We start from the raw sequence: 15441 nt of genomic DNA on the forward strand, positions 1-15441 counted from the left end.
TATTAAAATTGACTCATAATAAATAATTAATATAATAATATATATAATTTAAGTTTTAAAAAAATTGAGACTTCCATCAATTGCGATACGAGACATACGTGTAAGCGATCACCAGCAATAACACTAAGTCACTATTGCCTAGCAAGGTATCTTACACAACCTCTCATATGTCGAGTTTAGGAGCTTCTAGTCTTACCTTAAGTGGTTGTATATCAACTAGTTCGACGCTAAACACGCAGTGATTTGATCTCTCTTCTTCCTCCTAGGCATCTTCATCCTTGTCACCTCTCACTTCGTCCTCTTTTGTGCCCTCGCTAGCTATGCTAATGACGTAGTGCTCTAAGTCTCTCTCACATTTACCTTCAATCTCTCTTACCTTTATCTTTTCACAAGAAAGATAACTTATATATATATAGTCATATGGAACAATGATTAATCTGTACGTTTGGAAGCATATTTCTACGTTAAGGGCCAATGCATAATTCACTGGATAATTTATTATTATTATATTTAATGTAGATACTGTATTATAAATACTCAAACATTAATAATATCATAGAAAAGTATTAATATTTCCACATTTATGAGATGTTAATGAATTTTTTAAATATCTTAAAATACCCTATGAGATATGATATTCTTTAAAACTATAGGATTACCACTATATAATAAAATTTCTAATCCTCATTTCTTATCTCATCATTTTGATTCACCATCTCTACTCATTTATTTTACATTGTAAAATTATTTTATATTTATTTATATAATATAATTTTATCTATCATACATATGGACCATACAAAATCTTTTGGAAGATTATACACATTTATTTGTTTATTTTAATTATTTAAATTATATATATATATAATATTAATATTAAATGGATAAATTTGTCACATAAATTTAATGGATTTTTGAAATATGTTTTTTTTCTTCAAACAATATTTACATTAATACATATTTAAAATATATTTTTATCTATTATTTATCAATACTTAAAAGTATTCTACAACTGTACATTCAGTTAAACCGCCTTCATCAAAATACACTCAAATCTTTATAACCCATTCAAAATCATAACATTATTTATTTTGAATTTATTTTTGTCAAAAGAAAGATGGTATTATGATATAAAGCACAAATTATAATGGCCAAAGATGGACTACAAAACTTGAGCCTGTTTACAAATTAAGACTCTTTTTTTTATAAAGAACAACTAATAGAAAATGAAAACAGAAACTTAAATATTATCATCCATAGTGTTAAATATTAACACTAAGTTTATTTTATTTCTTGTGTTGATTTTTGGGTTCTGACTAATCCAGAATGATAAAATCACATATATGACCCTCAAAAGTTAGTGATTTTTCTTTTTATTCATGTAAATTATTAAAATAAAATTTGTATTAAATAAAATTTGTTAAAATTAACTACGATTAGAAGTGGTTAACTTGAGTTTTCTGGTGTGTGTGTGTGTATATATATATATATATATATATATATATATATATAAATGTGTGTGTGTATATATGTATATACCTATATATATACATATATATATACATATACATATACATTTATATATACATATACATGTATACATGTATGTATATACATACATACATGTATATGTATATATAAATATACATACATATATACATACATACATACATGCATATAATATATATAAATGATTGAATGAGTAGCACATAAAATTGATCCATTTATTGAGTTAGCAGAATACAATTGGTTAGAAGAGGATTCATTGAATCAAAAATTTAATATAGATTGATTGAAGACATCATAACTCCCAAGACCAAGACTTTGTATCTGCACAAAAAACGACACATGTAGCTGCAATCAAATCAAAGACAATTAGTTTAAACATTCTTCAACTATCCTTTTCTAAATATTTCTGAGTATTGATCAATGCCACACTTCATAGAATTGTCTTGTTTCCTCCAATCATATCTCATGATAGTTGTAGACATGACACTGACATTTCTACCACTTCTCTGACTCACAATCAGCAACTGTGACATTTTTGTATTCTCTTGAAAAGGTCTTAAAAGTATCATCTGTTTGTCAACATAGTGATTCATAATGATGGAGGTGTTTTAGGTGTAAAGAATGAAGCTAATTTGTGTAGAGACAACAAAGTTTTATCTCAACATGGCCCCCCCAATCAGTATTACTCATAGTATCATAAAATGATTCAAGCAATCCAAGTCTTGAAGACAACTAAAATGGATCATTTCTTGAACAAAAAACTCCATTGATCAAACTGTCCTTTCTTTGTAGCTGTTCTGTTCACAGGGCAGCAGTGTTTCTCACATTTGTTTTTAGGAACACGTAGATCTCATATATATATGATCAAATAAATAAAATATATTTGACCAAATAAAAGAGTGTGTGATTCAGTGAGTACTTATACTCTTGAAATATTAAATTAAACTTTACGATTAGATAAAAATATGATATATGATTAAAAGTCTTAGTTTTAATTGCAATTAAACTCTTGGCTTCACTCCTATATAAACAGGGGGTAATGTAATGAATTGATTATTCAAGAGAGAAAAAGATAAATAAAGATATTAATGTATAAATAAGAGAGGTTGATAGACATTAGGTTTGAGATATTAAGAGATTGTAAGTGATTAATATGAATAAAAAATCTTAGTTATCAGTGTCTTATATCTTCTCCTCCGTCATCCCTTCTATATGTTTTGTTGAAGCCCATCCTATATTTCCGTAAAATTGTTCAACATGTACACAATGTAAAATTGTTAAATCTAATGAGATTTTTATGCTGGCATTGTTTATTGTGCTAATTAAACAGGATGAGTTCTCCTTCATGGGCCAAGACAAGAGCTAAGTTGTCTCCTTGTTAGGATGATATGATATGCTAAGTATCCTACTGCTAGTAGGGCTCTGCTCTACATATGGCTCAGTTGCTACTTGTATGAGCTAAGAGAAACTTGCAGACAATCAAATTGCATACAAGATTAACCATCAAAGACTACTATTAACACTTCTCTTAAAGAAAGAAAGACTGGTAGATGAAGTTACTTAATTCATACCCATAGTAATCCATCATTTGTTTAGAGTAATGTCTCTTCAAATACCAAATACAAAGCATCATAATAAGATGCCTCCTCTGTTTCTGAGTGATTTGGTTTGTCAGGTGGTAAAGATGTTGTGAAGTGAGAGGCTGAGTTGGGTCCATGAAAGAGACTAAAGGTGCAAGAAATATTATTTGAAATATGTGTGAAAGAAATAATAAATTAAAAAAAATTAGACATGCAAAATTCACTTTTGTATTTTCAAACCTTGAAACATTATTTAATTTTTTTTAATGTAAAACATTATCCTAGTGATGATTATCTAATTCACTTGTCTTAAGTGGAAGGTTTGAACTCTCATTATATATATTTTCATCTAAAACATTGATCTTGTGATTATATAATAGACCTAATTATCAATTTTTAACAAATCTAAACCTCATCCGATAAATTTCATACCTAGAACATACCTTGGTGTTAGAGTGGTATAACATGTCAATTAGCCTAGTAGATAAAGATTTCAAGTCATTGATAGCATGATCTTTAAATCCCTGTAAAACAATAAAACAAAAATCATTGTTAAAAAGAAAAAAAAAAGGAAAATTCTGTTTTGTATACCTTAGAAAAGCGACGCATCTCCTCATTAAAGCCTCTGTATCTCCTTCCAACCATCCTACCTTCATTGCCCATTTGATTTGGATCATTTTGGTCTTCTCCTCTCCTCATTTTCCTTCTCTGTATTCCACCTATGCTTACAAGCCAATAGGTGGTGTGTGAGGCTCTCTCTTCTTTGGCCTGACAGGGTAACCGAGGAGAAAGAATGAGACAGTTGTACGCAAAAAGTAGAAACCTCAAGCGCTTCCTCTTTCTTGCTATCGGAAAGAGGAGGAACAGCAGCGGAGAAGATGATAACACCGAGGATAAAGCCTTCTCTGTTAAACAGATCAACGAGATGGAGATTTCACATCTGAGACCGAGCTGGAGATGCTTCTCTTACGAAGAAATCGTCGAAGCAACTGATGGCTTCCACAAAGGTCTGTTTTTTCTGGGATTCGAGCTCAGTTTCTTTGGGATTTGGTCCTCAAAATCTGGTCTTGGTGGATTCTGGATCGGTGCAGACAATTTAGTGGGCAGGGGCGGCTACGCGGAGGTGTACAGGGGAGTGACGGAGGGCGGCGGAGCGATCGCGGTGAAGAGGCTGACCAGAGCTTCCTCGGACGAGCAGAGGGAGAAGGACTTCTTGACGGAGCTCGGAGCTGTCGGCCACGTTCGGCATCCCAACGTCTCCGCTCTCCTCGGCTGCTGCGTCGACGGCGGCCTCCATTTGGTCTTCGAATTCTACTCTCGCGGCTCCGTCTCCTCCAATCTCCACGGTAGAACCATCGACACCCAATCAATTGCAGCGAAGCCCACTCAAAACTCGATCTTTTCTGTGTTGCAGATACGAATTCCCCGCCGATAGCTTGGAAGCTGCGCTTCAACATCGCGGTGGGCACCGCCCGGGGGCTTCACTACCTGCACAAGCAGTGCCGGAGAAGGATCATCCACAGGGACATCAAGGCCTCCAACATACTCCTCACAGAAAGCTTCGAAGCACAGGTGAAGTAGCTCCTCCACTGTGAGTTCCTGTGAAAATGGTATCCACTTATCTCCATGACTTTATCTCAGATCTCCGATTTCGGCCTTGCGAGGTGGCTTCCATCCGAGTGGACTCACCGCGCCGTCGCACCGATCGAAGGAACCTTTGGGTATGAGCATTACACCATCATCATCACTCTCAGAACCGAAGACACCGCCAGCAGCAGCAGGTAACGGAGCTTGTGACGTCGACAGGTGCTTGGCGCCGGAGTACTTCATGCACGGGATCGTGGACGAGAAGACCGACGTCTTCGCGTTTGGTGTCTTCCTGCTGGAGATCGTAACAGGGAGGAAGCCTGTGGATGGTTGTCACAGGAACTTGCTTTGCTGGATAAACGTAGACATTCCTCACGATTCCTTTCCTGATGTTGCAACTCAATAGTAATCCTTCCACTGACATCTTTCCAGGCTCGATCGTACCTAAATAATGGGATCATAGATAAGCTGGTCGATCCAAGATTAGGGGAGGAGTATGACATGGGGCAGCTCAAAAGACTCACGTTTGCGGCTTCTCTCTGTACCAGACCAACAGCAACATTGCGCCCTTCCATGACTGAGGTAATTTGCTGTTAGAATTCAGCTGCCAATTGCCTTCTGCAGTCAGTGTCTTGTGAAGTAGAGATGATAATGAACAAGTACGATAAGAGTTTAAGCATTGACAGGAATTATAATGCTGAGCAAACATTAAGGAAACTATAAATTATGCTGCTTTTGGATGCCGCAAACCTTTCTGTTGTCTTCTATGGCCTAAAATTCTGCATTGTTGAAGTCAAACTTGCAGAAAACACTTGTGTCAGCAGTGAGATCAGTTAGTAATACATTGTTTTCATTTGCAGAATTCTTAGTATTTTATTTGGGTCTTCCATGAAGCATACATAATTACCAAGTTATGAATAGAACAGGCTAGGAGAAAGAAATGAACCTTCACTATTCTGTAGATTGGCATATCTACATATTTATACCAGGGTTTAGTGCCGAATTGGAAGGAAAAATGACTTGAATGAACTTGTAAGAACTAGAATGAACTTGATCTTTTCTGACACAGAGTTCAGCATTTAGGTTGTCATGTTAGAGAGAGAAGGATCTCTCAGTCCTTCGTCATGACTCGTGTTATGATAGAATAGTTCTTATGGACACTGCTACTACTGAACTAGAACAAGCTAACACAATGCATACATCGATCGATGTGGCCAAATACTAGTAGTAATGTTCATTATTCCTAAAATTATTTTGATGTCTACAGGTTGTGGAATTACTAGAGGGCGGCGAGATCACGCAAGAACAATGGAAGATGCTGGAGGAGGAAGAAGAAGAGTTTTGGGGGTTCGATGACCTTGACGACGATGACAACAGATGCAGTACTCCCTCAACATCATCAACTGGCAACTCTCAGCCACAGTTTGTGTAGATGATCTTGATTGTCTTGGGATGAGAAGTATAGTATAATGTATACAACCAATAGATAGCATGCTGGTATATGTTGATATGGTAGGTCAATGCCGTCTCAACCAAACTATTTCCCTTGATCTCAAGATGTGGCACACGGTAGAGAAGCAAGCACATGCACAGCAGTTGGGAGAAGCAATCAAAGCCATCCAAGCTTGAATCGAAATCATCGAAGGTCAGGAGAACCTGAAAAAGGTACCGTCGGCGATCGTCCCTGAAGTACCCGGCGAGAACCCCGAAGCCTTCGCATCCGCCTTCCTCGAACTGCTTCGGCGGCACCACCGAAGACTTCACGGGCAAAAGAGCCGCGGGCCTGCGAGGCCGTCCATTCACGGGCACAAGTGGGCCCTCCTTGTCGATTTATGTTCTACGACAACTTCGCCAATAATCATTCTCTACCTTACTATTTATTGTATATTATTATGTGGGTCCCACACATTTTGGAATGAGCTCTTCGGGTAAAACAGGGGGTCAGGTACGTCGAGGGTATTCGTGGTAACGGGTTACCCGTTGCCGTGCGCACTTGCAAGTCACCTGCAGTCTAACTGTCTCTCTACTAGTGGATCTCGGCTCCCTCTGTCCCGGCCTCGCCGTCCTCCATGGCGTCGCTACTTAGATCGGCCGGTGTGGGCGGACCGGGCGGTAATATCCTGCGCATCCGGTGCCGCTCCCCGCCGTCTCTCCGTCCTACTCTTCCTCCTCCCGTTCGGATCGGAAGCCCTAGGAAGCGCGTCCTTTTCTTCCGCCTCATCCTCTGATTACTCCTCGGACGGAGACCTCGGTTCTTGCTCTGGTTTGTTTCTTTTCGTTCTGATGTTGGCTGCTTTAAAAGTAAGGATAGTTTTCTACGGAAGAGTGCCAATTGAGTTCCTCGATACTTTGGAGCTCATATAGCGTGAAGTTCGATTAGGGTATCTGGAAAGAGAGAAGAATGTAGGGTAACCAACTCTTTCTCCCGATATTAACCAAGTATAAATATACCTATTAATGACACCTCGGCTTAGTCCTACATCGATGTAGGAGGGATAGAATGGGTTGATAATCATTAACCTAGGTTTTAGCATTTTGGATCATTGTTTCAAGCCTATTAAGTTAATGGGTCACGTATATTATCGAGCCTGGTTGTGACATACACAGTACTAAGATTGGAATGGCATTCTTAACTTTTTCAGTGACTGTCTCTCACCGATAGCTTACATAAACAAGTGTCTATATTATGAAATTTTGAGGCCATGGAAGATCTGAATCAACTGTTATCCTCTAACTCAATGTGGGATACTGAGGTGTAAAGAAAGACTTTTGTTTTTATAGAAGTCTCAACTGCTCCAGAACGATGATTTGTTGATGTTTCGGTCTAATTTTGCAGGTGATGAGGAGGCCTTTGATGCACCTAAAGCGCTTCATAAAATGAATAAAGTAAATTCATGATTATGTATATCCCATCCAAAGTTGATTTTTGTAGCTTTTATTGTCTTTTGTTTTGGATCCATGGTTTTGGTGTTGATTTGTTATTATGTTTGTTTTTATGTGCTTTATTTGCTTTGTCACATTTTGTGTCCATGACATTGTATAAGTCATTATTTTCTCTTGATTTATGTGTGTGGATTTCTGTAAGAAATGAAACTAGCAAAATCTTTGATTTGTCATTTTCATCACTCAACTATATTATGGATGGGTTTGCTTTTAAATTATTAGTGGTGTTATATTGTAATAGGCTTCTAATGCTATTTTTTATGATATCAACTGAGATACATATGAAGCTAGAGTTTTTGGATGATTTCTTTTTAATCCAGGAATCTCTGGTTAAATTAAGCTGCAAGATGTTGAAAAGGAATTCTCTTCCTATATGATCAGGAAGGAAAGAAACCAGAGTTACTGGGTGACTGCATCGAGGAATTGAAAGCCATAGTTCAACTAAGTGAATCCAAACTCACTATTGAGAAGTTGCTAATGCAGGAGACTTTCTTGAGGTAGTTGAATTTTTTTTCCATTTCCTTTTGTTTTATTAATTAGAGACTCTGCAGCATCTTTGGAATCTTCTTTTGACATAAAGATTCTACAATCATAGGTTTGAAGTGCAACATTTGTATCTCAAAGTTGATCTTTTCAGTTTTCTAAGAAATGCATGCAGGTTTTCTTTGAGTGTGACTAATCAAGCTAGTGAATGAGAATACTTCATATAAGCATTTTGAACAGAGTGGACACGGCTGTAGAAGCATGTCATCTTTTGATGGTCAGATTTGTTGAACTTAATTGGTCTTTCAAAATTTATTTCATGGATCTTATTTCTCCGGGAACTGAGTGTGTTTTTAAGCCTCGCCTACTGTGTGGTCCATTATGAAATTGAACAACATTGTCACAAACTTCTTTGCCATGATTTAACCAATAAAGCACATTTTAACAAAATCTATTTTTACCATCTATTTTACCAATAAAGCACATTTTAGTCATTCTTAACCAGTGAAGTCTCTTTCATAATAAGAACGCCACTAGACTCAAAACCTATTAAGCCCTAGATAGCACTATGAAAATACACTTGTAGCCTGGGATTTCAATCATACACCAACGTCTTGTGGAATTGAAAACATTCCATTGAACACAATGACTTTTGTATTACACCCTTTGCAAACAAAGTGTCATCTCTTTTAACATTTGTGTTTTTCACCATATTTTGGTTGATGCCTGCTTCTTGTTGAATCTTTTATAAAAACTATCATTAGCTCCTTCATGATACGTGTGTTGATGGAAGAATTTTTTGACTGTATACAATGATCTGGGAAGGAATCGCTGAGCATGTAATTTTACTAGATGCTGCTTTATATATTCTCACTATTATGTTGGGATGGATTTGTAAATAGGAGGATGCCTTTATAGGAAGTTGTTGTGTTTATATTAATTTTCAGTTGGATCAAAAATAAAAAGTATATTATATAAAATTGAAGATGTGATATCTAGCAGGAAAGCATGAATTGTTATGAAACTGTACCATCTTCCTCTTCTACACATTGTAATTGAAAACGAAACTATATGAGAAATGAATGGATATTCGCTTTCAATAGTAATATGTGTTTTCAAGAGAAAGCATGGATATTAGCTGAGACATCTTTCTACTAGTATACAAATTCTTATGTTTTGTTGGAAGTTTCTTTAGTCAACATGCAGATTCATCTGTCAAGATTTTGGATATTATATTATTATGCTATAATGCAGCTAAGTCTCTTTTTTTTTTGCAGGTTTTCAATAGGAAAATTTTTCTAGAAAAAGCCAGGACAATAGTAGGAGAGTGCACTTGAAGTCAAGGGATAATGTTCAAGACAGCCCTAAGTTTGAAAAGGTTCTTTCACCAAGAAGATTAGCTGGAGCTGAGTCTTCAAAGGTCTCATTAACAGCCTATGAGAGAGATAAAGTTGTTTTAGGAACAAACCACAATTCAAGCAGAAGCTGATTGAGCCTCTTCCTAGTGCTATGTACCACAGGAGGAAAGCTAAGGTAAGAAGATGAAGGGGACGAGGGCCAAAATGACAGGCTATTGGGAGCTTCATCACTGTATGTACTGTGTCATGATGCAGAATTGTACAATTAGATTATTAATTTTTATGCATCAATTATTTGCACATCCATCTTAATTTGGCTAAAAAAACTTTAGCTTATGTCCACAAAAATGTGCTGCTGTCCTTCCTTCTATTTTTGACACCATTTATTATGTTTCCTGATTGTATAAGGAAAGTTTTAAGTTTCACTTGTTGGAATTGATACATTTCTGCTGCCCAGGGTCTATAGTATCCTTCTGTTAAATACCTGCAGTCTTCTTGTACCATTTTCTTAATAGAATTGTTAGTCTGTTCCCTAATTCTTTCATTTTATGTACTTCATTTTTGTACTGATGCATATTAACTTGAATACCAACCCTTGTTATAGCAATTTCTCAGTTTTAGCTAATATTCGTTTTTGCTGCTGCTGTTGGCATATGCACAAACATGCTATGCCCTTGCATTCTGGTTCATATGTATTGTTTAATATCATTTTCAAGATCTGGTGGTTTGTAAATCTATTTTGGAAAATAAAGAAAATAGAACATAGAAAATCTTTATGAAAGTTTCTTGTGTATCCAAAATGCTTGTATCCAGTCCAGCTGAAGGCATCACATAGCTAAAATGATGATCAGAGAACCAAGAGTATCATAAATATAACCTAGAATTCAGCACACATAGTGCCGACATAGGCTTTTCAATGAGGTGTTCTTGATATGCAGCAGGACCAATTTGGTATCTACAAGTAAATATGGAAAAAACAGCAAAATATTATGACAGCCACAGAGAAATCTGAGCAAAATAACACTTTTTTATGCTAAAAGAGGAGCTTTTAGCAACAAAAAAGCTTTTGTTGCTAAAATTAGCACTTAAGCAAGAAAAAAGGTTTGGTCATTGCTAAAATCTTTTTTCTGATGAATTCTAACTTTTTGTGTTATTTATTTGCCGAAGGTCAATGTCATTATAGTTTGCAACTAAAATTGAGGTTATAATTTTGTCATGCAGATAGTTGTTTTCTCTCGGGGGATCAGGTCAAACTGAAATGTTAGCTCCCTGTATGCATGCCTGATGGAATAATATGTGGTATGAGAAGTTATTCATATCCATTTTCTTTTACAATATAAATAATTTGTACTAATATTTTTGTTGAGACCAGCAAGTCCTGGCCAAGAAAAATTCAACCTCAAGACCAAGGAAGAGAAGAGGTTGCTTTTGAAGCCTGATCAATAAATAATGTGAGGTTCAATGTCAAATTCTCTCATTCCTCCAATTAACTGACATCTCGATCAGCAGCCTGCACCAGAGCAAGTGTTGAACCCAGCTGAACTCTTGGAATGCCAATCACAAAGACCAGATGCATGAAAGGCTGGAACAAGACCAGATGCCAATCAGAAAAAAGATCAGAGAGCCATTGAAAATTCTGCAAGTTTCTCTGTGGATCAGATCTCGGCCTCATAATCAGACTCTTCCATTGGCCTAGTCATTGATTCCCCAACTTAGTTTCAAGAAGTTTTGAGCTCGAGTTTTTGCAAAGATGGTACCAAAGTTTTTCACTCAGGTAATTCTCTACAAAAGAAATCTGCAGATTCCTGATGTTGCATGAAATCTCTGGCTTTGAGCAGCCACCCTGAATCAGAATTTGGATGCAGAAAAATCTGATGGCCTCTTATCTGTTCCACAGGCAATGCCTAATGTCAACTGAATCTCACTCTCATCATCAAGCCATGAGTTATGTGGGCATTTAAGCTTGCTGCTGTTATCCTTCAGCTGTTTCTTAAACATGAGAGCTTGATCTTGGATGGTCCATGCTTCTGTGAAAGTAAATTCTTCAGCAGGCTGTTCAAGATCGAGACCTTTGCTCACTCTACGAGGATCTTCATAGCAGATCATCAGTTCCTTTGCACTCCGACCTGACCAGTTACCAGATGGAAGCATGTATCTGCAATCAGAATTAATGTGATCTGTGAACTGATGTGCATCACTAACACAAGAAGCATGGCAAGTCTCTGAGGTAGATAAACTGATCCAATCTGCTGTGCTTGTAACAGAATTCAGCTTTCTTGAAGTTGCATTGCTGTGGGATTGGAGCTCAAACTTGCTGCTTCCAAGCTCAGCCATAATCATCTTCTGAACTCGATATAGCCGATGAAGTTCATTTATCTGAAACAAATTACTGTGAGGAATCTGATCACTTGTAGTCATTTGATCAGATGAAGCTGCAGCTTGGACAATAGCTTACCTGATGTCTGAAGATCTCTTGATGCTTCATCATGGTATTCCTTACATAGTCCCTATTGTAATGCTCAAGAAATTCCTCCATGAATGAGCAAAGCTGCTTCAGACAACACCAGAGGCCTGCCTTCAGCAATATATTGATGTAGATTCTGTGGCCACTACATTACAGCAGTTCTTGAACACAGATGCCATGCAGTTTTGATCCCATTTCTGAAACAGAAACACTATGCCATCTATCAAATCTTGAATATGATAGGCAAAAGATTTCATGCATGGCAGAAAGAGTCCAAGTAAGACTTTACCAAATATGATTTAAAAAGAAGAAAAGAAAAGAAATCTTACATTTAGAGAAAGCTGTGTATTCCATGGCATACATTCTAAGAAAAAAAAAAAAGAAGAAAAAGAGAGAGCTGTCTACAAACACACAAGCAAGCATGAGATTTATGGCATATAATCTTATTATATTACCTTCCTAGAAACCATGTTGTTATGCAGAATTCTGCTTCACAAGATAGCAAGAGAGAAATTTTCTAGATGAATTAAGAATTTGTTTTTGTTCATTTTACAAAAAGGATCACTCTTCTGTAAGCATTTCTCAAAATACTAATACAAGATTTGAGTGGAATTGAAATTTCAACTGCATTTGGTCACATCTATACAAGATTCCTAGAACAATGATACAAGCTGCACATGAGTCCATGAACTGATTGAACCATAAATGCCCCATGCTCACCTGAATATGAAGAAAAATAGCAAACTGAAACAGTCATAGTAACAAAAGCAAGAACTTTGCACTGGCAATTACCATCTAAATCATATTCTTGGCATTGTCAAAGTTCTAAGTCATAATTTATGTAGAGCTCTGTCCTAAAGAAAACAAGAGCAAAAGAGGGTAAATTTTACATACTGTGAAATGGATATTGTACTACAGAATCACACTCTTCTAATTACTTTAATGGCATACATACATAGCTGGATGATCTGCATGGGTTTTAAGTGATTACCTAACTAAACAAGTGAAAGGAACCGTGCTTCATTTTTCTGTGCATCATAGATTAATGTAAACAATTAAACTGAAGACAATTGGATGATGTGCATGTCCAAATTGTTGAAGCCTCTGCACTTGTTTCAGAAGATGGAATTATGGGATTTATATGGACACCAGGAGAAATTTTTGCAACATGCACTCATAGCTATGTCAATTTTGAACTATACTGCATGCTCCATAGCAGGTAGAGGCCCCCACTGCAGTAATGCAGACAACAGCTTGCTACTTAATATGATCATTGTATTGTCATGATGGGATCCACACACATAAATCTCTGCTGCAGATCTCAGTACCATGCCTCACAGTGGAGCAGTAGTAAACAACCATGAACATATGTGTGTTACCACCATGAAGGACACCGGAAAAAAGTAACGAAGATTGAAACAAATCAGACATTAAATTCTTTTTTCAGAACAGAACAGCTTAAGTTTCTACAGATCTGACACAAACAATAGGGAACAAGAGAGAGATCTGAATTCCTGAATGAGCTGAAGGATTGAAAAAAGAGAAGAGAAAGAAACATCAGAGATTTTGGAGACTACATACTGTTTAATCTTCATCATCTTGGGTTTTTATATGAATCTTAAAGAGAAATAGGTGAACGGCAACAGAACAGTAGAAGAAGAATGGAAGACACACCCTGCAACAGCATCAGCATAGAAATCTGAACCTTGCAGATACCCATATGCATAGAAAGCATTTATAGAGAAGCCAGTGAGGAACAAATCTCTGATGAGCAGAAACAGAGTTAAGTATCAAAAATCATGTGTAGAAAACATTATTCATCACCTGAAGGCTTTGACTCCACTGGTTTTTCCATCTGTTGCTCTCATGAACAAAGTAAAAACACCAGAATCATCTTCCCCTTCGGTAGCTCAGAGAAACAAGAAGGTTGTCAACACATGGAGAAAGCTTGAGAGGCTGTGGATGGGAGGCAAGGTGAAGAAGTATTTAGTGAGATCAGATATGGTACTATGTTGTAGCCACAGGAGGACCAACACAGTTTGCAGATCAGAACAAGATATAGAAACAAGTCTCACTCCTTACAAGACATGAAAGATACCTATATTGCTCTGTTAGGCTGATACTCCCCCTAGTCTTTAGCTTCTCTCTCTCTCTCTCTCTCTCAATAAAACCAACCTTTGTCCATGGCTTTTGTCCTTTTAGAAGCCTAAAAATGTTCATCCTCCCATCATTCCTAGTCCTTGGCCCCAAACCTTTGAGTTCATTTTACATTTTCTGTGGAGATTCACTTCCTGGGTGAGAAAAGTTTTGCTTTCATCAGTTAGCCAATGAATGAAGCTGTAAGTACTTGAAAAAGTGTTGGATAATCTGAGGATAAGCACACAAGAGCTGCAAAGATGTGTGATGATGATGTAGCACAAACAGACAAGTGGGTCAATAATAGACATATCAGATAATCTAACACAAACATGACCCAATGTTTCATCTTTCTGTCATTTTTCTCACAACATCATGGTCATTCTTGATTCGAGTAAGGGTGAAAGTGGCTTAGGTAGATAACACCTGATCACATATAGTACTGAAGCTTACATGGATGCAGACATGATTTCATTTCTAAACCATATATGGATGTAGTACATTTCAAAGCAACTCCTCTAAACCATATATTTCATTTCTCTTCCCACAGAGAAGCATTCTTTGACTCATCTCCAGTACAGGAAATCTTATCTTGGAAAGAGTGCTCAAGTTTGAACCTTAGTTTTCCTGCTCTCTCCAAAAAGAAGGTAGATTCCTGTCACAGAACAACTGTCATAACACCTCCTTCCATCTCTCTCTCCTATGTAAACAAAGTCAACATTAAGTAAGAAACATCTTTTGTCCTTACCCCACCTGTTAGACTCCAAGCATTGAAAGGAGAGTCAGATGGATCCCAAAAATAAAAAAAGCAATTGAGCTTCCCCAAGAGAAAAGATTAAAATAAAACAAAGCTAGACAACAACAACAACAGCATCATCATGAGGAAATTGGTGCCCATCAGTTTCCTCCACAGGCCAACTCAAGCAAATCTATCCTCTTACACCCTACAAGAAATCCAAAATCTTTGACTAAGTTCTCATCCAGTGAAGGTGGCAACAGCAACAACAACTGGATAACATGAGTCAGGGGGGATGGCTTCTTAGCTTAATGAATCCCCCCATCTCTGCCTGCTCCAATGTTGCAGAAGCTCCACTCACTCTGCCATGGCCATATGTCCTGCTCTTCTGCTGCTCTGATTGGTCTTCCATTCTTGTTCTCCAAAATCTTAGCTAATTTATTACATGTTTTGGTAACATGATATGGGCTGCAAAGGAAGTAGATAGATAGGAATCAGAGTCTTGTTTTGGAGTTTTCTGTTCAAGATGGAGATTGGAAACTAGGTTTTCTCTGTAAGAGAGTTGTGAGGTTTATTAGGATTCCTACTATGGAACTGGAAAGGCTGCTGTGATAGTAAGAATCTACACTCAATCTCTCTCCAATG

General features: G+C 37.0%; 2 protein-coding genes and 2 long non-coding RNA genes across 10 annotated transcripts; 2 read left to right on the plus strand and 2 right to left on the minus strand.

Annotated features, from left to right (window-relative positions):
* The first annotated feature begins 3882 nt into the window (after positions 1-3882).
* Positions 3883-7792, plus strand: LOC135638794 (probable receptor-like serine/threonine-protein kinase At5g57670). Of its 3 annotated transcripts, none has more exons than XR_010496719.1 (8): positions 3883-4096; positions 4181-4435; positions 4504-4661; positions 4731-4810; positions 4896-5037; positions 5109-5258; positions 5944-6939; positions 7513-7792. XR_010496719.1 is itself a non-coding variant. In XM_065152204.1 (8 exons), the coding sequence occupies exons 1-7, from the start codon at positions 3883-3885 to the stop codon at positions 6106-6108; spliced, it is 1164 nt and encodes a 387-aa protein (XP_065008276.1). In that variant the 3' UTR covers positions 6109-6147; positions 6234-6561. The 3 variants fall into 3 exon arrangements, 2 of the variants coding, with proteins under 2 accessions (XP_065008276.1, XP_065008277.1); XM_065152204.1 differs by lacking the exon at positions 7513-7792 and having other exon boundaries at positions 5944-6147; positions 6234-6561; XM_065152205.1 differs by having other exon boundaries at positions 5944-7792.
* Positions 4981-6456, minus strand: LOC135638796 (uncharacterized). Its single transcript, XR_010496721.1, has 3 exons — positions 6333-6456; positions 5201-5280; positions 4981-5120 (listed from the first exon to the last, which is right to left on the minus strand). It is a non-coding gene; the product is annotated as an uncharacterized LOC135638796 (long non-coding RNA).
* Positions 7793-8174: 382 nt separating the features above from the next.
* LOC108952769 (uncharacterized) lies at positions 8175-12118 on the plus strand. The gene is made up of 3 exons (XR_010496720.1): positions 8175-8379; positions 9380-9692; positions 10682-12118. It is a non-coding gene; the product is annotated as an uncharacterized LOC108952769 (long non-coding RNA).
* Positions 10758-14169, minus strand: LOC135584745 (uncharacterized). 5 transcript variants are annotated; one of them, XM_065152207.1, is made up of 4 exons: positions 14023-14169; positions 13749-13880; positions 11916-12121; positions 10758-11836 (listed from the first exon to the last, which is right to left on the minus strand). In XM_065152207.1, exons 3-4 carry the CDS (start codon positions 11994-11996, stop codon positions 11309-11311), a joined length of 609 nt encoding a protein of 202 aa, XP_065008279.1. In that variant the 5' UTR covers positions 11997-12121; positions 13749-13880; positions 14023-14169; the 3' UTR covers positions 10758-11308. The 5 variants fall into 5 exon arrangements, with proteins under 5 accessions (XP_065008279.1, XP_065008280.1, XP_065008281.1 ...); XM_065152208.1 differs by lacking the exon at positions 14023-14169 and adding an exon at positions 13599-13623 and having other exon boundaries at positions 13749-14011; XM_065152209.1 differs by lacking the exon at positions 14023-14169 and adding an exon at positions 13506-13623 and having other exon boundaries at positions 13749-14011.
* Positions 14170-15441: the final 1272 nt, after the last annotated feature.

The sequence above is a fragment of the Musa acuminata genome, chromosome BXJ3-5 (genome assembly GCF_036884655.1).
Source record: "Musa acuminata AAA Group cultivar baxijiao chromosome BXJ3-5, Cavendish_Baxijiao_AAA, whole genome shotgun sequence".
Lineage (NCBI taxonomy): Eukaryota > Viridiplantae > Streptophyta > Magnoliopsida > Zingiberales > Musaceae > Musa > Musa acuminata.